Genomic DNA, 24,193 nt, shown 5'->3' with positions numbered 1-24,193 from the left:
TAGCCAGTCAATTATTGATGGATAATATTTAGGTTGTTTATAGCTCTTGCAATTACAGTCTTACTATGTAGGTTGTCATTGTGTATCTTAGGCGAGTCTTCCTGCAGTATGAATTACCTAGACGTACAATTTCTGTTTTAAAGATAGATGCAATTGAAAAACTTTAATCAATATTCCCAGATTGCCCGCCAAAAAATTTGTACTTATTTATGTTTGTATCGATAGAATTTGCACCCATTTTCACACATCCTTGTCAATACTTATCTGATTTTTTTTCATTTTATCAGTCTCATGGGGTAAATTATATCTCATTGGAATTCAAATTTTTATTTCTTTAAACACTAGCTTTTTGAACAGGTGTTTACTCAATACATTATATGAATTGATTTTGCATTTTTTTCTGTTGGATTTTTTTAAAAAATTGATTTATGTCATCTTCATATTTTATGGATTTTATTTTTATCCTCTTCAGTTTTTCTTCACATTACAAGTATTTCTTCCCTAGTTTGTTGACATTTTTTAGTGTCATTCATGGTGTGTTCTGCTCTATAGAGGTTTTACATTTTTTGTGTTGTTAAATCTGTCAATTTATCCCATTATGCCTTTTAGGTTTCTTATCTAGAAAAGCCTTCTATGTTACAGGTTTATGACAGATATTTAGCCAAGTTTTCTTGTGCTTTTGTCATATTTTTATATTCTGCATTTGAATACTTTTGGAATTTATTTTTGTGTCTATATGAGATAGGAACTTTAATTTTTCTTAATTAACAGACAATTACAATAGAGCAGTTTGATCCTTGGGTGGTGATTTTGCTTGGACCACCTTAGGTTATGGTCTAATTTGAAGTTATAAGGGTTGTTTTAGTTACAACTATGGACAGACAGTTATATTTCTGCTAGAAGGCAAGAACCTGTGGAAGGTAAATTCCTTGCTTTTTTGACTCTGTTTTCTTTCTTTTTATTTTACTTGGGAATTAGGAAGAGTCCCTTCCAATAGCAGGGAATAGGGAAAGGGGAGCCAGCAAAGAGACATAGAAACTGTGTCCAAGTCATTTTCTGGGACCAGGGATGGAAACGGATTCTTCTGTGGAGAGACTTGGCTCGGCAGGTGAGGTAGACTATGATTTACTAGCAACAGCTCTGGCCGTGATTTAACTACCTTAAAAATGTTGCTACTCTAAGTTCTGGCTTAGGAAACTTGGTGTTTTGGTGGATTCTGGTCACACAGTTTTTTCTGCTATATCCTATTCTGCATTTATAGTCTGCTAATGATCTACTTGAATTTGCCAGAATGTGATGTGTTTATTGTGCTTTCTCCTGCATGTGTGTTCTGGAAAAGCCTGGACTGTCTTTCTTTCTTCCTTGCTAACTTGGTGAATGCCTACTTTCCTTAACTAATCTAATCAGCACCTCTTGAAACGTACCTTTCAACACCCCGTTCACCTAAGGAGTCCCTTCTAACAGGCTTATTATAGAACTTCTCATGTTGTAGTTTAGTGTAGTTGTTTCTTGTATGTGTCTGTTTTTCTACCAGACTCTGAGCTCCTTTGGAACAGGGATTTTGCCTGTTAATTGAAAACTGTGAACTGCATTATCTTGGTTCGTTTTGAAGATTCAAGTCCCACAGAGTCCAGGACATTTTATAAAGATATAAAAACAATCTATCACAAAAGATTTATGTCTCTGTTTTGCTGAGCGTGCAGATCCTGTTATTATGAAAAGCTATTTTACCAGTGTTACGTATCAAAGTTATGGAGAGTTACATGTAAACAAATTTTATATCAATAAAGGTAGAATATTCCCTAACAAAAATATGAGAAATCTTAAATATAATTTATATCACACTTGGGGATTTTTCAGTGGAAACAAACTTAATATGTTACAGTAAGTCGAAAAAATAATAACAAATACCTGCTTTTTATAGAATATTAAGTATATTTGTATGAATGAAATCAACTTATCCTAACGAACATTTTAACTCAGAATATTTTAGCTTAGGAAGCCATGGAAAAAGTTTATAAAGTATCTGTGTATGCATATTTGATGATAGTGTGCTTTAACAGATTACTTATAAGCAGAATAATAATGCATTCTTATTGTTAACAGTATCTTACGTCATTTCATTCAACCAATACCATAGTCCCCTAATATGAAAACAACTATTATTTCTGTTTTACTGTCCAGGAAAGTGAGATTTGAGTACTTTCTCAAGGTTACATAGATATCAGTCAGTGGCAGAGATATCCAAAACAGGTTCTTAAATAGATGGCATTTGTTCTCTCAAAAGCAAAGTTTTAGAATTGTGAAATTCATTATCATTAATTTTATTTACTTCTAAGTAGGTATCTACTATTCCAGCCACCAAATTGACTTGAAGCCTGTTTCAAAATAGCTTCATTGAGGACATTCTTAAGTCTCTTGAAAATGTATACTTATGCAACAGTGTACATATTTCTCACTTTTTGTACTTGTTGACTTTTCTAAAAAGTAATATATAGATTAAGTTGATAGATCCCAAATTTTTTTTTTTTTTTTTTTTTTTTGCGGTACGCGGGCCTCTCACTGTTGTGGCCTCTCCCGTTGCGGAGCAAAGGCTCCGGACGCGCAGACTCAGCGGCCATGGCTCACGGGCGCAGCCGCTCCGCAGCACGTGGGATCTTCCCAGACCGGGGCACGAACCCGTGTCCCCTGCATCGGCAGGCAGACTCTCAACCACTGTGCCACCGGGGAAGCCCGATAGATCCCAATTTTTATAGACCAATTTGTTTTGTAATTTTGTAGATATTTTGTCAAAATTTTGGTTTAATTTTGATATTACTGCTCTACCATTGATCTCTGTCAAGTAGTTAATAAGATTTCAGATTGAATAGAGGAACAACTATGGAAAATAAAATTTTAATCATTTTGTAAAATAAAACATATGAACTAGAACTAATTATTTTTAAATTTACCAACTTTAAATGTTTGGGTTTTAGTTATAAAGTTTTATCGAAGTGAGATCTTACATGTATTTTGCACACCTTTCATACCAAAACTTAAATGACACATTAAATCCATTGTGGGATTTCCTTAATGGATTCCATGAGTCCATTATTGGATTCATGTTATTTTTATGAAGCAGAAAGTTAGAATTAATGGAATATAAGTTTAATACCATGTTATTAGCACTTTCCTTTAAAGAATTTAGATCAGATTTTCTTACCAAGTTTACAGAGCTGTAAACTTATCATTTTAATGACATTTAAACATATTTAAATCCTAGGCTATTAAGTTTTATACTGTAAAATATAAAATTGTTATATTTTATGTCACATTGTTCTTGCTATGCTCCTAATATTTTTTCCATCATAATAGATGAATATGCAGCATTACTAAGTTATGAAAATTGTTATAGTAGCAGTATAAATGCTGTTTTAGTGTTATGCAGAATTGACTCATTTTTACTAGACTTCAGTATTTTCTCATTTTCATTCTTCTTTTGCTTTTTGATATTCAGGTAGCTGTGTTGTCTACTGTACTTGAGTATTTAATGCCATGGTATGCAAGGGCCAAAATTGATCATAGTACCAGGTCACCTTATATTTTATGTAATGACTGACTTTCTGGTACAGTTTATAAAATGTTTATTTGAATGATATACAATGGAATAAGTAAGATGCAGATTTCTTCAACCTCTCTTGACTAATATTCTTTGCCTTTTTTGTGCTGTTCCAAAAAGTAATAATTGCTAGGTTTATTTATTTATTTACTTTTGGTTTGTAAGCCACTTAGAATGGTTTAATTGTAGAGTTAGCTGTCAGCTGTATCGGTCCTACAGTTGATTGCTTAGATTCTTTTTTTAAACTTATGCCTTATTAGGTATTTGTGTAGTATTGTTATAAAATAATTTCTTAATCATAATGATTGTGATCAAGTTATTATACCAAATTATTAGTCCTGTAGAGGGTATTAAAAAGTTAATTAAAAGTATTAAAAAGAATACTATTTTCTACATTAAACCTTGCCATAGAAAGTTTATAGATGAAGTTCCTAAAATCAGCTATTTCCATTTATTTAAAGTATTCCCTATGTATTGTGACTGCAGTTTAATTGAGCAGGAAGTAATCCATTTGCATGTTTTATGCTTGGGTTTTAAAGTGTTTTTTAACATTGATTCATGGGAGATGAAAGAAAAACTAAAAAGCAGTTAAATATGTCTGTAAATGAGATGAAGGAAAAATATAGGATAAAATACTGTAGTGTTAGGAAAATATTCTGAAGCTGTAATAATAATTGTGGTAGAATTTAAAGTACCATGCATTTAAGAATCTTAACCTTATAACAATCTGTGAGTTAGTTAAGTAGGATAGATTATTGCCCTTATTTTATAGATAAAGAATAGTAGGCTTAGTAAATTTAAGTAAAAATTATTAAGACATTTCAGGTTAGGGAAGGATTTCTTGAGGCAGAAAAGGCCCAAACCATAAAAGATTGATATTATGCATAAAATAATCAATAGAAAAAAGGACAGAAGCAGTTCCCAGAAGAGGAAAGCCAAATGATCAAAAACAAAGTTTTGTCAGACATCAGATTGTCAGAGATTAAAATATCTGACTATGCTGCGTGTTTTCAAGGTTGAAGGGAAATAGTAATTCTCATGCTGCCAGGGGAAGGTAATTTGGTACGTTCCTTCTGAGTGCTGTTTGCTAGCGTGTTTTAATTTGTAAGAGTGAAGAATTGGAAACAACCTAAATGTCTACTATCAGTAGGGAGAAGATTAAAAAATTTATGATAAAATGTTGTGATGGAAATTATACAGCAGTTAAAAGTAATGCACTGGATCTATGTAAGTTAACTCTCTAAAGCATAATGAAGAGTGAAGAAAATAGTGAAAATGATATGTTTATTGTATTACTATTTATGTGAACTCTAAAACTACATATATCAATACTGTGTATTTTTTCATGGATATGCATGCATTCATACAAATGTATTTTAGAATATCCTGGAGGGATATATTTTAAATTCACATAGTGGTCGTTTCTGGAAAAGATAAAGGGAACTTAACTGGAATGTAATACTGTTTTTTCTTTTTTTGGTTTTTTTTTAAAAGTAAGACAAAGCAAACATAGAAAGTGTTAATTTCAGTTCTGGGTGATAAGGGCATGGTCATTTGTTAAATTATTCTTTCTATTTCTTTTCAAAGTTCCATTAAAAAAAAGAAAAAGTTACTAAAACACAGTAGTTGGGAGAGCTAGTAATTAAACTTAGGACTTGATTCCCAAGTCTAGAGCTTTTTCAATTAATATGTTCCTTCAGAATGAGAAGGAAAAAAAGAAAGATCCAATGATGAAAAAGCAGATAAAATTTAGTTTCATAGCAATAAGAATAAGAATTATGTGTTTGTGCTAAAATTTCTTGAGAGGAAAGGAAAGTTACAGGATCAATTAAAAATTATAATCTTATATTGTTTTAAATCTTTAAGCATGCTGTTATCATATATATGTATAGAGAGCAATTTAGGTACTTAGGAAAAAAAGTTACCTTAATTTACTGTTTAAAATGTGATACATATTTCTGTTGCATGTAATGGAAGACTTCAGGTGATTTGAAATTTTTGTATAAAATTCATGAAAATAATTTAATCCAAATATACAATCTGATTTCAATCTAAAAAATTCAAAACTAGTTTTTCTTCCATTTTGTAAAGTCGTTCTTCACAAAAACTTTACAGCCTTTTTATTTACAGCTTCTCTCCAAGATAAAATGGCAAACCCCAAAGAGAAAACTCCAATGTGTCTGGTAAATGAGTTAGCCCGTTTCAATAGAGTCCAACCCCAGTATAAACTTCTGAAAGAAAGAGGGCCTGCTCATTCGAAGGTAAGGTTTTGAAGAGAGGTGGTGAGACATGCTTATCAAAGTCTATCAGATTTATCATCTCAGGTTTTAATTGTGCTTTTTTGGGGGGAGGGGGTAGTGGATGGCGTAAAGGCTCTTAGTTCTCTATCAGAAATATTTTGCACTCTGTAACTAAACAATTTTATAGCTCATTATGGTTTACAGAGCTCTTTCAGAGACAGTACTTCATAAAAACCTTAATGAAACCACACGAGACATGGATTTTTGATTTCCTTTTAAGAAACTCAGGCACGGAAAAGTTTAGTAACTTGCTTTACAGTTCATGAGTGCCAGTGCCAGCGCTTGAACACGTATTCTGTGGCTCCCAAGTACTGTGCTTTTTCCATGACATAGTAACTGCGAACAGAAAAATGGATACAGAGTAAAATACAACAACGTTACTTAGTGAGATGTCTTTTCCAATATGATTTTTAATTTTAAGATTCACCATTTATAAAATTTGTATATACCAGTTTTGTTGTTATCTATGTATTCAGTTATAATATTCTTTTAAGTGGAAAATTGATTTATATTTTTATATAGCCTCATACATATATGTTTTTACGTATACATGTTGCAAAGAAATCTATGACTGATGCATTTATGTTTGAGCTCTATTAATCTGTTTTTAAAAACTCAGTCGTGCACAAATTTCCTTGGCACATTTTTAATCTTGGATATTGGAGATTATGATGATGATTATAAATTTTTGTATACAGTGTGGAAGCAATTGATTCTCTAAAAGTTGGTTAATCTTCATAAAGCACAGGATTATTATTTCTAGCATCTCCTTCAAAGTAAGGAAAATAAGATGAAACTGAAATCCATCAATTTTATTCCATATTAGAGGCTTTTATGAAGGATTTCTGGGCAGCACTTTAATTTGTTCATAGTATTTTTTGTTCAGAGAAGAAGGTAGTGGCCTTGGTCTACCTGTCTAGTCTTATACCCTGATCCTCTTCCATTCCCGTTAATCATATCTATTTCATACTCATTCTTTCTGCCCTTAATCATGTTGAACTGTTTTCATTTCTTATAATGTCTCGTGTTTTTTCACATCTGTCAGGTTTGAACACACATCTCACGTCTCTCAAACCTTTGTGATACTTCTCTGCTCCTTCCGCTGGGCCTCCAGCAGGTTCCGACTTTCTTAGTTGTAGTCATTACTGTGCTGTGGTACCATGGTATTTGTTGGTCATTATTATTGTATGAGACTGAGCTTATTTAGGGTAAGAAATATTTTATTCTTCTGCAGTTCATGGTTCCTGTAGTATGTGTCCTCTTTGCTTCTCATGGCCAATTCCAGGTGTTCTTCCTTGAGATAGACCCCCAGGTTTGAATTTCATGTTAATAGACTGACCCCCAGTGTAACATCACGGTAGTCGTTTGCTGACCTCTGGGTGATTCCATCACATTTCTCACGGCTCACTTTCACTCTCTACAATACTCATCCTGTTTTAATTTTTGATGATATCATTGTCTAAATGATGGTTGTTCCAACATGCTGACATTTCAGTTTCTTGCATGTCTCCAATTATGTTGTCTTCCACTCTCCTTCAGCCACTCATTCCTGTGATCACATTCTTGATTTTTTTCATTACCAATAACTGCAAGAGCCTGCATAATTACAATCTCAAGCATTCATTCATCTCTGACACCTACTTCATTCCCTCTAGTGGTCTGACTTCAATAGTCCTTTCACACCACAGATCCATTGATTCCACCACCGTTTTACTATTTCTTACTTCCCTCAGTCCTCACATGTTTATCTAGCTTAAATTCCATATGCTTTGTATGTACCCTCAACTCTCTTCCCCCCTTGGTTAGTACATGCTTAGCAAAATCCCAACCCAAATCCCAACTCTGCTTCTCTTCTGAGTTACGGATGAACGACTTGTAGAGGCCAACCCCTCTATTTCTGTACTAAATCCCAACCCTTCTCACCTTTTCAAGGTCATTCCTCCAGCTTTCTCTCCCCTCCTCTCCCTTAAGTTTCTTCTGTGTCATTAAATTCCCCTTCTAATGCACCAGGTTTGTTGTGGTCCACATTCTTTTTTCTAGACAGTCCCAGATTCCTTTGGGTTTTAAGGAGATCTAGAGATCCCTTTGACAACCTACACCTACTGCTCTGGGTGTTTTGGTCATAGACCACACCATTTAGCCTGTTGCTCGTTTTTAAAGAGTGAGTACTAGAATACTTAGCATATTCTTTAATGAAAGATAGTATTTATGAGTCTAAGTAATATTAATTAATAATTATTGTTAATATTAATTGGCTAGGTCTGGATCCTTTTTGTGGAAAGCAAAGTCCTTTGCATTTATGCATGTCTACCAGTGGTTTTAAGTGAGATATAAACTGTATTTTAATGAAATAAATGATTATCTCTGGCATGAAAAATTTAAACCTAGGCCCAACTCATTAATTTTCTTGGGACATTAACCAGTTATATGGCAATTTCCATATATATACATATATATTTTATACACACACACACACACACACACACACACACACATACACACACACACACTTACAGTAGTGGTTTTCAGCCTTGGCTATTCATTGGAATCACCAAGGGAGCTTTAAAAAATACTTATGCCTGAGTCTCACTCCCAGAAATTCTAATTTAATTGGTCTTGGATGAAGCCTAGACATCAGGATTTTTTTAAAGCTCTCAAATGACCCAGATGTGCATCCAGAGTTGAGAAACACAGGATAGAGATTAATGTCTTCAGGGTGGTGTAGAATTGTCTTCTTATACATACTTCATGGGAGGTAGTGATCTATCTACATGCTTTCCTCTTTCCTCCATTGAGTCTTACAGAATGTGAACAACTTGTACAACTTTTGATGTGTGACTATTAAATAAAAGATATATATATATTTAAGAAATTATTTATTTATTTATTTTTGGCTGCGTTGGGTCTTCGTTGCTGCGCGCAGGCTTTCTCTAGTTGCGGTGAGCGGGGGCTACTCTTTGTTGTGGTGCTCGGGCTTCTCATTGCTGTGGCTTCTCTTGTTGCGGAGCACCGGGTCTAGACATGTGGGCTTCAGTAGCCATGGCACGTGAGCTTCAGTAGTTGTGGCTCGCGGGCTCTAGAGTGTAGACTCAGTATTTGTGGTGCATGGGTTTAGTTGCTCCGCGGCATGTGGGATCTTCCTGGACCAGGGATCGAACCTGTGTCCCCTGCATTGGCAGGCAGATTCTTATCCACTGCGCCACCAGGGAAGCCCTAAATAAAAAATATTTTAATGTTTGCCTTGTCCCCTTTTGTTTTTATACTCACTTTTTAATTGAACTCTGAAGTAATTTGTTACACTTTATATTAACGTGAATTACTATGACATTGCTGTATCTCTTAAGTACCTAAATTCAGTTCTTTATTTTTCCTATGAATTGATTTGATTTTCTCAAATCTCAGAAGGCTATTATAATATAGAGTATAAGGAAGAGAGCCATGAATAACATAAAGTGGTATTTTCTTTTTTTACTTTATTTCCCTATTTTGATGAGTTGTGTATGTGCATGGCTAAGTGTTAAGAAAGCTGCTCTCGTACTGACACTTTGAGAAGGTTTACTTTGGAATAGATATCACTGAGGGAGGCAGTATTACCCAGTGGCCTTGAAGAGAAGTGGTTTTTTTTTTTTTTTAATTCTTGCTAGATTTCCCAAGCGTGATCTTTGCCCTGCATTATCCAGCTTGTGTGGCCTTGAACAACTAATTTAGAATCTCAGCTTTCTCATCTGTAATTTGAGAACTATGATACCTGTTCTAGTGTAGTACAATGGAATGATGATTTGTAAATTTTCAGCAATTATGTTGATGATGGAGGTACCCAGATAATTGTCTCATTGCATGTTAGTTGTATATAGGATTAAAAAATCCTTGGTAAAATGTCTATTGAGTATTTATAATATGACAGACACTGTTCGTTATTGGAGCTTTCTACTCTGCTGTTTCCTGCGATGCCTCTCTTTGTATACTCTGGATTCAAGTCCTTTATTAGATATGTGCTTTGCAATTATTTCTGCTTCTTTGTGGCTTATCTTTTTTTAACATTGTCTTTTGAAGAGCAGTAATTGTTAATTTTGATGAACTCCAGTTTATCCATTTGTTCTCTTATAGATTTTGCTTTTGGTATTATATCTAAGAAATCTTTGCCCCATTAAAGGTCGTAAGATTTTCTTCTGTGCTTTCTTCTGGATGTTATATAGTTTAAGGTTTTACATTTGGGTCTTATATTTAGGTCTAATTGCCAGTTTGAGTTAATTTTTGTATATGATGAGTTATGGAACAAGATATATATATATATATTTTTGCATATGGATGTCCAGTTGTTGAAGAGATTTTCCTTTCCTTACTGCATTGCCTTGGCACCTTTGTCAAAAATCAGCTGTCCATATATATGTTTGTTTATTTCTGGACTCTGTTCTGTTCTGTTGGTCTATTTTCCTATCTTTATGCAAATACTATGCTGTTTTGATTACTGTAGCTTTATAATCTGGTAGTACCAGCCCTCTAATTTTGTTCTTCATTTTCAGAGTTGTTTTGGCTGTTCAACATCCTTTGCATTTTCATATGAATTTTAAAGTCAGCTTGTCCATTCTATAAAGCACCTTGCTGGGATTTTGAATAGAATTGCAATTAATTTATAGCTCAATTTGGGGGAAATTAACATGTTAGAAAAACTGAGTCTTCCAGCCTATGAACAGAGTATCTCTTATTTATTTAGATATTCTTTAATTTCTGTCAGCAATATTTTGTAGTTTTCAGTGGACAGGTATTTCTCATCTTTAGGTTTATCTCTTTCATATTTTTGATGCTACTTTAAGTGGTATTGTTTTTCAAATTTCAATTTATAATTCTTATTAAGAATTGCTAGTATATAAAAATACACTGATATTTTTCTGTTTTATACATTTTATTTTATACATATTAAAGCATTGAAATATATGTATAACATTTGTGTATAAATATACACATGAGTATGTAGAATAAAAGTGCAAATACAGAAATCAGAAAATTCCTACTTTTTCCATTGTAGGTTAACTTTATTTGATACCGTGAAATACTGCTAAAAATAACTGCCTCTCTAATATAGGGAATCTGCATAGTGCCTAAGAATTTAGGAGAGAGAAATATATCAGATTACTTTTTTTTCTAAAAATTTTTAATACAATTTTTAAGGTTACTTCCATTTACAGTTATTACAAAATATTGGCTATATTCCCCATGTTGTACAATACATCCTTGAGCCTATCTTACACCCAGTAGTTTGTACCTTCCACTCCTCCATCCTTACATTACCCCTACCCCCCTCCCTACTGGTAACCACTAGTTTGTTTTCTATATCTGTGAGTCTGCTTCAAAAATACACTGATTTTTCTATATTGATCTAGCATCTTGCAGTCTTGCTAAACTCACTCATTAGTTCTAGTAGCCTTTTTCTTTCTTTTTTTTTTTTTAAGATTCTGGTCGGTGTCCCACAAGCTGTTTGTAGATAAAGACAGTTTTAAATCTTACTTTCTAATCTGAATGTCTTTTATTTATTTCTCTTGCCTAATTGCATTGTCTAGAACTTACAGTGCAATGTTGAATAAAAGTAGTGAGAGCAGATATCTCTTAACTTGACTTTATGGGCAGTCATTCAGTTTTTCTTCATTAATTTTGATGTTAGATGTAGCTTTTTCTGTAGATGCTTTTAATCAGATTGAGGAGATTCTTCTTTATTTTATTTTTTTATTATTATTTTTTTGCTGAGAGTTTTAACATGAATAGATGTTGGTTTTTGTCATATGGTTCTTCTACATTGATTGAGATGGTCATACGATTTTTCCATTTTTTTTTTTTTAATTTTTCCATTTTTAATCTCTTAGTATTGTGAGTTACATTGACTGACTCTGAAATGTAGAATAAACCCTTGCCTTCCTGGGATAAAATGCTTGGTTATAAAGTATTATCTCATTTCTATATTGATAGATTCCATTTGTTAATATTTTGTTGAGGATTTTTATGTTTATCTTTATGAGAGGTATTGGTGTGTAGTTTTATTTTGTTTTCTTTGGTAGTATCTTATTCTGGTTTTGGTATCAAGGTAACGCTAGCTTCATAGAATAAGTTGAGAGGTGTTCCTTCTGATTCAAGTTTTGGGAAGAGTTTTTGTAAATTGGCATTATTTCTTCCTTAAATGTTTGGTAGAATTTATCATCAGAACCATCTGGGCCTGGAGTTTTCTTTGTGGAAAGATTTTAAATTACAGATTGAATTTCCTTAACATGTATAATGCTGTTCAGGTTACCTGTTTCTTCTTGAATGAGCTTTAGTAACTGTGGCTTTTAAGAACTTAGGTTGTTGAGTTTATTGGCATAAAGTTGTTAAAAAATATTCCCTTGTTTCTTTTTAATATTTTATGAATCTGTAGTGATGTCACCTCTCTCATTCCTGATACTGGTAATTTGTGTCTTATCTTTTTTTCATGGTTAGTCTGCGCAGAGTTTACAAATTTTATTGATCTTTGTGAAGTACCAGCTTCTGGTTTTATTGATTTTTTTTCTCTATTATTTTTCTATATTTATTTTCTTATGTTTGCTTTTATGTTTATTACGTTTTTTCCTATTTACTTCAGGTTCGAGTTACTCTTTTTCTGGTTTCTTCAGATTAAAGCTGAAGTTAACTTACTTGAGACCTTACTTCTTCTCTAGTGTAGGCATTTAGTGCTAGAAATTTCCCTTTAGTACTGTTTTAGCAGTGTCATCTTTTGAAATGTAGAGTTTTCATTTTCATTCAGTTTAAAATACTTTCTATTTTCCCCTTGGTTTCTTCTTTTACCCATAGGTTATTTAGAAATGTGTTACGTAGTTTCCAAATATTTGGAGATTTTCCAGAGATCTTTCTGTTCTTATTTTCTAATTTAATTCCATTGTGTTCAGAGAGCATACTGTTCATCACTTGACTCCTTAGAATTTGTTGTGACTTGTTTTATGGTCCAGAATATTGTCTGTTTTGGTAAATTTTTTGTGAGAAATTGAGAACAAATGTATATTTGTTCTTCTTGGGTAGATGTTTTAAAAACATTGCAGTCAGGTTATGTTGGTTGATAGCGTTGTTCAGGTCTACTGTATTCTTCCTGATTGCTTGGTCATTGTTATATCAATTATTGGGAGAGAGGTATTGAATCTCTGACTTTAATTGTGGATTCTTTATTTCTCTTTGCAGTTCTGTTAGTTTTTGCTTCATGTATTTTGAAACTCTGTTATTAGTCGCCCAAGTGTTTAGGATTGTTAATCCTCTTCTTGAAACTGGCCCCTTTATCGTTATGAAATGACCTTTGTTATCACTGGTAGTAGTCTTTGCTCTGGAATCTACTTTGTCTGATATTTATATAACCATTCTGACCTTTCATTGCTTTATGTTATCATGATAAAGTTTTTTCTATCCCATTGCTTTTAAACCATGTGTCTTTATAGTTGAGGGTAGCATACAGTTGGATTTTGTTTTTTTTATCCAGTTTGACAATCTCTACATTTCAGATGGCATTTACACAATTTTGTTTTAATTTTCATAACCATTCTCTGTGTTCTTATTACCCCACTTTCACTATAAAGAAGTAAGAAAACAGAGGGAAAGAATTAACTTCCCTAATGTTACACACAGTAAATGGTGGATTGTGACTTCAGCTCATAAACAGTATGTCCCAGGAGTCCTACTCAAAATTATCAAATTTTTATTGTAGTGGGACTCTTTTTTTTCTCAGTTTTATTGAGATATAATTGACATAAAATGTATTAGTTTTAGGTGTACAATGTAGTAGGATTCTTAAGAGGTTTCAGAAAAGCAGAGGATTGACTTGGATGCGTTTGCATTTTATAGAATGTTCATGTTGGTGATGGCGCGGTTTGTGGGATCTTAGTTCCCCAATCGGGGATCAAACCCAGGCCTTGGCAGTGAAAGTACGGAGAACGAACCACTGGACCACTAGGGAATTCCTAAGAAGGATAGTTTGAATGGGAAAGTCTTATGTTAAAGGAGTGATATTAGGATGGTCTTACAGTAATTTAGGAGAGGGATACATTGATACTCTTCACTAAGATATTGGCAAACATTACAAAGAAAGGCCAGATCTGAAAAATATTTTTGAGGTTGAATCAACTGGAGGCAGGGGAGAATGCAGAGAGAAATGGAGCAGGCAAGGAAGACCATTCAAAGGTGTCTGGCCAGTGAGACTGGGAAAGTGATGACATCTGGAAGATTAGGAGGCAGGAAATCTGAGTTTATAGGGGCTTTAGACTAAGGTGGTGACAACAGAAATAGCAAAGAACAGTTTTGAGGTGTTGTTAAATAAGTCTTAGGAAAACAAGGATAAACAAAGAAGCTATTGAGGTTTTGAACCTGAATTAATGGAAGAATAATGGCTGGAAAATTCTGGAGCATGAACTGATTTGGAGGAGAATGGGAGAGATAGTGTTTTCTTTGTGGCAGAGTTCTTTGTTATATACTGTAAGTTGAAAGCCAAAAGACCTAGTCATTGAAAAATCGTTTTAAAATCGGGGGTCAATGAATTAAAGATATGTTTTAGGTAAAAATTTTAAACTGAATCAGAATAAAAGAAAAATTATTCACTTGTAATAGATATGTACATATTTTGAATTTCAAATGCTTATAAATATTTTCAACTCTGTATTTTGAAAAATTGAAAACTACAGGAAAAATTGAAAGAGCAGTATAATGGATCTTTCAGATTTACTAATCATTCAGTTATTTACTGCATTGCTACATTTACTTCTTTTCTTGCTCTTCTGTATAAATACATACTTTTTCCTTGAACAATTTGAAAATAAATTTCAACCATCATGACATTTTATCCTTAAATTCTTGTACATCTATCTTGTAAGACCAAAGACATTCTTCTTCATAAGCATAGTACTATAATCACTCAAGAAATTTAAACTTGACTGAGTTTGTTTAGTATATTATAGTCTATAGTCAAATTTCCCTGGTTGTTTTCTAAATGCCCTTTATACTTTTCTTCCCAGTACGAATCCAGTCAGGGATCATACATTGTACTTTATTACACCCCATCATGTCTTTTCAGCATCCTTTAATCTAGGACAGCCCCCATGCATTCTTTTGTTTGGTTTTTTCTTTCATAATATTGACAGTTTTGAAGAGTTTAGGTCAGTTGTCTTATAGAATATACCATAACCCAGATCTGCCTGATTGTTTCTCTATGATTAGATTCAGGGTAAACATTTTTAGCCAAGAATGCTACATACTTCTCATTGGATCATATCAGGAGGCACATGATGTCCCTTTGAATGATTATTGATGATGCTAACTTTAATCACTCTGTTGTTAAAGGTATTTTCTACCTGATTTCTTTCCTGCAAAGACATTTACTTCTTCATAATTAATAAGTATTTTGAGGTTCATACCTTGTATTTCTACAAAGTAGTAAGCTGTCTGTGGAGTAAAACAGCAGATTGTATGTGTATCCTGTAACTTGATCCTAAATTTTAAAGGTGAACAATAGGTTTTTGGGTGCATATGGAAATCCGGTGTAAATGGAATGTTAGGATGTGCAAGGGGAGGGGTGGGTGTGAAATGAAGATGGACAGGTAGCTCCTTTGTGCCGTGTTACAAGGGGAACAATCGAAGGTTTTTAACCTGGTGTTGTTTGGAGTGATGCAGTTGGATTTGAGTTTTCAAAAGATAGTTCGATTTAGCAGCAGTCAGTTGGGAGATTATTATGTCTAAGCTAAGATACATCTAGTGTAGCAGTGTCACTGGCAGAGAGAGGAAGGAGATTTGAGAAATATTCATGAGGTTAAAATTGACTGAATTTGGTGACTGGTTAAAGGTTGGTTGTGGAGGATTGAGAGTTCCTTGATGACAGAATATTTAATAGGATTTCCTGACTCACTGACTAGATTGTGCTAGGTATAAAGTTTAAGGAATTAGATTTTGTAAAAGTTACAGAGACACAGGACCTTTTGGATTCTCTTATAGTTTCTCTTACTCTTTGTTCTTATTCTACTTTTTTGAAGACTGACTGACATTAACAGTATGATTCCATTTAGGGAAGCGATTTCCTCTTGATACATTCTACCCAACATGTACACTTAGAGCTGCCGTTAAGCCTTTGGATAGAACAGAATTTGGCACAATCTCTTAAAATTCGTTCACTGGTTAGAATAAGATTTTTGTTGCAAATGATCTGTAAGCTCAACTCTAGCTCTAAAATTTTGATTCTGTGGTGTATCTATTTTTCTCTCAGACAGCACACTTTATTTCCTGAAAAATTTCAATGTTTTCTTTGTCTCTGTATGTTTTTCCAAGATGTTCTCAGTGCAGCTGAGTCTTGGGGAGCAGACATGGGAATCCGAAGGGAGCAGTATAAAGAAGGCCCAGCAGGCTGTCGCTAACAAGGCTTTGACTGAATCTACGCTTCCCAAACCAGTTCAGAAGCCGCCCAAAAGCAGTGTTAACAATAACCCAGGTATGGCCCCGACTCGTTTCCTCCTGTTGTCATCTTCTGCATGTGCTGTTCTCTGTATTTTCCTTCATACAGGCCCATTGCATAGTCAACAGGTATTGACAGCACAGCTGGTAAAGACAGCCGAATAATAACTGAAGGTGAGAGAATGAAGACGGTAATTGTAATTATTTTAAAAATTTGCTTTAGTGGATACTCTAAAGGTGCATTATTTACTTTTTATGTGGGATAAAAAGACATTTGGATACAAAGAACAGAAAATAGGACTGAGTTTTTTTTTCTAAAGCAAAGATAGAAATGATCAATTTCTCTTTCTAAATGTATAATATATAATTTAATAATTAAAAATAGTTATTCTTTATTTTAGTTTAATAGAAAATTATAAAATTAGCCCTAAGCATCTTATTATTTTATTTGTTCATGTAGAAATGGTTGCCATTTACATTTAGAACATTCATATGGAGTTTAAGAAACCCACAAATCCGAAAAACCCACCTGTGTGTAATATACTAAGTAAATGAGTGTTCTAATTTTAATCTCCTAAGAATAATTTTAAAAAGTTGTTCTAATTGCATGTAGTACCAAAAACATTATGTGTCCATTTATCTCTTGGGAAGCGCAAACCTGTATCAGACACGGTGCATGAATTGGTAGCCTCAAATTAATGAAGTTCCGTAAGTTTAGTGCCAGCCCTATGTCCATTTACTCATCTGTTAACCTATTAATGCAAGTGGCTACCTTCTGACCGATACTGCTTTAGATGGAGTACTTTTGTGACGGAGTGAAAAAAGACACTTGCCTGCCAGCAGCGACTCTGTAGTCTGTTTAATTATAGTTCACGTGCTTATGGTCAGAGTCAGGTCAGACACTTCTTTCCCACACGGCACATGTTAGGTAGACAGTCTCCTCTTGCAAGGACTGCCTTTTCCAGAACTCCATGACGTTCCTGGTAGTAGTCCTTTTGCATCTGTTCAGCTGATTCCAGTATTTATTAAGTATGGGTAAATAAGCAAAAATATTATTATAATAAAAAAACCAATTCAGCTTGAAGCTGGTAAGAGACTGTCTACTTTCTCAACTTTTAAAACTCTCTTCAGATTACTGGTTGATCATTAGCACCACACCACCACCGCCTCTATTAAGCATTTGTTTTAATATATCTAAGAGTTATAAACCATTGTCCTCTGCTGTGAGGATTTTAGTCATTTACATAAAACATGTAACTCAGTGGTAAAGATTAAGTACCAAGTGAGTAATAATAGGCATCGGTATTATGAGTAATGATAAACATGGACTGAAGTAGTTGAGGTGAGATATAGGTCATGAATAGAGAGTAGGCACGTACGTATAGAGGAGAGAAAAGAATATTCCAGGTTGAGGGAATACGATGAGGAAAGACATTGGAATAGGAATCTGGATGATGGGTTTTGCAAAAAAAATGTTTTTTGTAGACGGTTTTTAATTAGAGCAGGTTAAGTGGCTAGTAAGAGACAAGACGAGAGATGTAGTTAGAAAGTAGGTTGTGATGGACTTGACTGCAGCTTTAGGAGATAAATTTTATCCATAGTTTGGATTAATTTTCATGAGCAGGTGGATGATGTGTTTAAAAGAGCAGTTTAGGAAGCTGAGTTTGACATGTGAATGGAAGGTGGAAAATACCAAAAGCAAAATCAGTTAGGAAACCACTGCCATAGTTTACGGGTGAAGAAAGAAAAGAAACACACGTGCATGGAATGCTGTTGCCCCCTCCTCTGCTGGAATATTGGCGCGGCAGTTGGAATGGACAGAAGGACAAGTGTCCATTTGTGTTGTGTGCTGAGCTTTGGGTCAGGTCCACTTCCAAGGGTTGTAGCCGGAGGTAAACTAGCAAAGGAGTCAGAGGAAGGAAACAGGAGAGAGTCTGGCTCCCTGGCCTTTCAGACCAGTGGAGGTAAGAGTTTCCACCGTGGAATGTTGCAGTGAGCTGACAGAACGAGTAGATTTTGGGGGGTAAATTTTGATTTTATTTATTTTTATTTTTTTGTATGACATTTTACACGTTTATTCACTGTTGAGGTAAATTTTTAAAATAAAGCCTAATATTATGTTCTGGCAAGTGCACAAATTATGGTTGTTGAGCCTTGATGGCGTTTTGCACTGTGAACACTTTGCAGGCTTTACCAGTGCCTCAGAAGCCTCCCTCATGCCCTCTTTTAGTGGTTAAACATCTCCAAAGGAACCACTCTTCTTCTCTCTGTCATCCTAGATTTGTTGTGCCTGCTTGTTGGAATCATGCATCATACTTTTTTGTGATAGCTTGTTTTTCTCAATGTCATGTTTGTGAGATTCATTGTGTTGTGTGTTAACAGTCTAGTATTTCTTTGCTCTGTAGTATCCCACTGCATGGATATACCACAATTTACTTATTCATTATACTAATGGTGGACATTTGGGTTGCTTCTAGTTTGGGGCTGTTAGAAGTAAGATTGCTATGAATATTCTTGTATGTATACATTTTTGTTGGCTGTGTAGCTAGGATTGGAATTGTTGCGTCGTAGGTTTTGCATGTTTTCAGCGTTAATGCATAATGTCAAACTTACCACATTTCACTCCCACTAGCAGTATATGAGAGTTTTCCACATCCTTGTCAATATAGGGTATCTTAAAATTTCTACCTGTTCTTCTGGGGATATGGTAGTATTTCACTGTGGTTTTAATTTGCATTTCCCTAATAATTAAAGTGATCACCTTTTCATATGCCTGTTGCCATTAGGATCTTCTCTGCTGTTGATATATTTTTCCTGTTAAGAAACTGCCTTGTCAGTTTTTAAATTTTTTCAATTTTTTATTGACTTATAGGGTTCTTACGTATTCTGGATTAATATACTTTGTCAGATATGTGTATGGCAAATATCTCCATATTCCTAATGGTGCATTTTGATGAACATAAATTTTTATATTAATAAAGTCTAATTTATTAGTCTTTTCCCTTATGGTTAGTGCTTTTTAAAAATTTAAGTCTAATTGACACATAGCATTATATTAGTTTCAGCTGTACAACATAATGATTTGTATTGTATACGTTGTGAAATCACCAGAATATCTCATTAACATCGGTCACCATACATAGTTATTAAAATATTTTCTTTCTCATGATGAGAACGCTTTAGATATACTCTCTTAGCAACTTTCAAATATAAAATACAGTATGATTAACTATAATCACCATGCTGTATATTACATCCTCATGATTTATTTATTTTATAACGGGAAGGTTGTACGTTTTTGACCCCCTTCACCTATTTACACCTCCCCCCACTTCCCACCTCTGGCAGCCACCAATCTCTTCTCTGTATCTATGAGTTCTGTTTTTTTGTGTTTTGTTTTTTTTAGATTCCACATATAAGTGAGGTCATATGGTATTTGTCATTCTCTGTCTGACTTATTTCATTTAGCATAATGCCTTCAAGAGTCACAAATGGCAAAATTTTTTTTATTGCTGTATAATAGTCCATTGTATATGTGTATCATCACCTCTTCTTTATCCATTCATCCATCAGTGGACACTTAGCTTGCTTCCATGAACGTGGGGGTGCATGTATCTTTTCAATTAGTGTTTTTGTTTTTTCGGGATAAATGCCCAGAAGTGGAATTGCTGGAATGGTGGTGCTTTTTTGTGCTATTTAAGACATCTTTATCTCCCACAGAATTGTGACGATAACCTCATATTATTTTTAGAAGTTTTATTATTTTATCTTTTAAATTTAGATCTACAGTCTGTCAGGAATTGAGGTTTATGTATGAGGTGAGGTAGGAGTCAAGATTTTTTTTCTTCCTTTTAATATATAACTTAGCACTTTTATTGAAAAGACAATCCATTCCTGTCTGCACTGCAGAGGAGGGGAGATCCAGTCCTGACTTCACAGGAAGTAGATGGACCTTAAATAGTAGTTATGTCCCAGAGAGGAGTTAAATTTAGTACAGCATGCTGTTAATGAGAAGGATATCATAGAACTACTTTGCTTTCTCCTTCCTCTTATTTTTTTAGAAATAATTTCTTATACATATAAATTTTGTAGAAAGAGTACATAGAGCTCCCAGGTACCCGTCACTCAGAAATGGTTAACATTTCTGAACCTTTTGAGAATAAGTTATGGACATGGTGTCCCATTACCCATTATTTCTTAAGTACACAGACACTGTCCTATCAGGAAGTTAACATCGATTTGGTATCACCGTGTAATCCACAGACTCCAGTCACACTTCACTGATGGTCCCAGTTATGTCCTTTGTAAGACCAGCATCTAATCAGCATCATGGGCTTACTGTTTGTCTTCATTCCACTTCAGTCTGAAACAGTTCCTCAGTCTTTCTTGTTTTTTATGACCTTGACGTTTCTACACATCATTTGTAGAATGCCCCTCACTGGAGTTTGTCTGGTGTTTCCTCATGATTTATGCATTTTTAGCATGAATATCATCACAGAAGTGACCTGGACTCATCTCGGTGTTTTGTATCAGGAGACACATGATACTGATTTGTCCCATTAGTGATGTCTTTTGTTTCTTGGTGAAGAGTATGTCTGCCAGGCTTCTGTATTGTAAAGTTAATTAATTTTAAGTATGTTTTATTATTAAATAATATAATTAACAAATATATTTTAAAATAAATTTATTTATTTATTGTTTATTTTTGGCTGCGTTGGGTCTTCGTTGCTGCACGCGGGCTTTCTCTAGTTGAGTAGCGGAGAGTAGCGGAGGCTACTCTTCATTGCGGTGCGCGGGCTTCTCATTGCGGTGGCTTCTCTTGTTGTGGAGCACGGGCTCTTAGGCGCATGGGCTTCAGTAGTTGTGGCAAACGGGCTCAGTAGTTGTGGCTCACGGGCTCTAGAGCGCAGGCTCAGTAGTTGTGGCGAATAGGCTTAGTTGCTCTGTGGCATGTGAGATCTGCCCAGACCAGGGCTTGAACCCCTGTCCCCTGCATTGGCAGGCAGATTCTTAACCACTGTGAGACCAGAGAAGTCCTGAACAATTATTTTCTGAGGAGGTACTTTGAGACTATATAAACATTCTGTTCCTTGTCAAACTTTCTTTCACCTACATGAAAGACTGATGATTGATGATTCTTGTCTGAATCCATGACTACTCTGAAGGTTGCCAAAGGGTGATTTTTAATTCCATATTCTTTTTCGATTTATTAGTTGGCATTCTACCCAAGAGCTTTCTTGTCCCTGTCATTTTTTTTTGTTTATTTATATCACTATAGACTTTTGGATTTCTGTTTTACCTACAGGTTTAGGACCTACAATCTTCATTATTTATTTTGATGCTCAAATTGTCCCAGATTTGGCCAGTGGTATGACCACTTCAAGTTGACTTCTGAGTCCTTCAGATAATTTCCTCATCATTCTTTGGGCATTTCTTTCTGGCATGATAAGATGTTCCTGGGTCATCTTGTGTTTTCCCTGCCCTGACTCCAATAATTTCTCCAAGAGCCCTGATTATTGATTAATCAATTCATTCTTTCAACAGATATTTATTGAGTGACTACTATGTTCCAGGGATTTTTTTCTAACTTCCTACAAAGTTGTTTCTTTAAGTGTTAGTAATACATGGCTCCTTGAAAACTAGTTGTGGCATCTTGTTTTTAATCTGTCACATGATAGGAGTCCACAATTGTTGTTATATACGTTTGTGTATCTAATTAATTAGTCTTTTTTTATCATTGGTAAATATAGAAATTTCCTTTAATGTATCTAAAAATCACTAAAAACTGATTATGTGTTTACAGTGTCAACTCTATAGCCATAAAATACATGAGGATTCCTATGCAATGATTATCTTTATGCAACCTGGGTCTAACCATCACATGTTGAAAACAATGGTACTTAGCATTTCCTAGAGACAGCTCATAGTTTGAAGTTATTCTTTAAATGTTTTCTGTGAGAGCATTACTATGTAAGTAACGAGAGGTATGCACATGTGGAGATGTCAGTCTCGTTCTGTAGGAAACAGATGGAGTACTTCACTCAAAGGAGTTGAAACCTTCTCTGTGTGGTTTGTGCTTTTCTGCTTCTCTTCTACTCTCCTTCACAACACCAGTTTCTGGCATTTCTATGAAGAAAATGTACTGTAGCCTTACTTTCAAATGAGGAATTTGTATGAGATTATTTCTTTATTTAAATAATATGAATACAGTACTTTTACCTAGTTTAAAATGCAATTTTGGTGTGGGTGGCAGACATAGTACATCCTACCAGTGCATTAAAATCATCTCACTGTTCATTTTCAAACACATTACTTTCCTGTTTATTGCCATACTTAAAGGATGAGGTCTTTCAAGCTTTTTTTTTCTTTTCTAGTTTTCCCATTTGAACTTTATGCTATTTGTGCCTGTATGATTGTTGCAAAGTAGAATTCATAATGACATAAATTGTACAACTGATTAATCTGTTAATTATTAAACTGAAATCTTTATGGAATAAGAAAAATGGAAACTTCTTAAGGCGTGGATGGCTCCTTGGTGTTAAAAATTATCTTTGGAGAACTGTTAGGCAGTTTTAACTTTACTTTTAAACATGAACCTACCCTCTGGCCTAGCAAGTCCACTGCTAGGTGTATACCCAAGTGAAAAGAGTGTATAGGTCTGCTGAGAGACTTACTGAAGAGTGTTCAAGGTGGCTTGATACTTAATAGCCTCAAACTGAAAACAACCCAGATGTCCCATCAAGGGCAGATTAGATAAACTGAGTGGAATGCTTTTCAGTGGGCAAGTTTGAAAGTGATATTCAACAAAGCATTATGTTGAGTGAAAGAAGCAAGACAAACTAATACACATTTAGATTTGAAGAATAGGCAAAACCAATCTATGATGACAGAAGTCAGAATGGATAACATGGGGAGGTGGGTATTGACTGGGTATTTCTGGGTGATGGAAATGTTCAGATCTTGATCTGAATGGTGGTTGTATGAGTGTTACATGTATAGTAACTCATGGAGCTGTATGCTTAAGGTTTGTACATTTTACTTATCCCTCGGTAAAATGCTGTGAGAAACAAAGAAAGAATCCCTTTGTGCTTGACTTACTCTTCCTCTGCCCTGAGTGTATGTGTTAAATTTGGGGTTTGGACTAATTCGACTTACTACTTAACATGTTAGCTTTTCTTTGCTGTTTTTCTTATCCTTATCTTTTTCTTTTCTGCTTTCTCCTTTGTCCTCCCGCCTCCTTTATTTTTTCCTTTTTCTTAACCTTGGTTTAGTTCCTGTTCTTATTATGCTCTTCAGTGGTTTCATGTGAATTCTTTAGAGATGAGACATAAAACGCGCAGCTTGTGACTCTTGATGGCTTGCTCATGACCTAGCAGCCAGTTGTGCATTTGTGTCAGGCTCCACCGCCCCTCAGCTAGTCCTTTGTGCCCCAGTTTCTCTGCTGCAGTAAGTGGATCCATTTTTGTTCATGATGAAGGGGAGTCTTAAATGTATGGTGCAAAAGGCATAATTCAAATGAAATAATACAGAATTTACATTAGAAATAAATTTTACTCTCTATAAAAGCTTTAGATTCATTTTTGTGATTTGTTATTTGGAACATATATGTATGTTTACTAAGTAACCTTTTTTGGCACTGAAAATAACTTGACATAATAACTGTACATTGTGTGTTATATTTTATGGGATTTTTCAAACTTTTACAAAAGTAGAAAAGATAAGCTATTGAACATCCCTGTACTTGTTATCAGGCACAGCAGTTACTCACACATCCCATCTTGTTTCTCATCTCTCTGTCCTCTGAATTATTTTGAAACAAATCTCAGACATATCACTTCATCCATAAATGCTTCAG

General features: G+C 34.5%; 1 protein-coding gene across 6 annotated transcripts in view; it reads left to right on the top strand.

The window, feature by feature from the left end:
- STAU2 (staufen double-stranded RNA binding protein 2) overlaps positions 1–24,193 on the top strand; it is a 308,588-nt gene that overhangs the window by 25,327 nt on the left and 259,068 nt on the right. For 3 of the 6 annotated variants that reach the window (XM_082859010.1, XM_082859014.1, XM_082859009.1), the window contains exons 3-4: positions 5,729–5,859; positions 16,216–16,375. In XM_082859010.1, coding sequence (XP_082715136.1) covers positions 5,746–5,859; positions 16,216–16,375 — 274 coding nt within the window. In that variant the 5' untranslated portion in view covers positions 5,729–5,745. Of the gene's footprint in view, positions 1–5,713; positions 5,860–16,215; positions 16,376–24,193 lie in introns of all 6 variants that reach the window. The other 3 variants (XM_082859013.1, XM_082859012.1, XM_082859011.1) reach the window with 2 other exon arrangements.

Source organism: Leucopleurus acutus (genome assembly GCF_964270905.1).
Source record: "Leucopleurus acutus genome assembly, chromosome: 17".
Taxonomy (NCBI): Eukaryota; Metazoa; Chordata; class Mammalia; order Artiodactyla; family Delphinidae; genus Leucopleurus; species Leucopleurus acutus.
The sequence above is the reverse complement of the archived record's forward strand: the minus strand, read 5'-3'. Positions and strand labels throughout refer to the sequence as shown.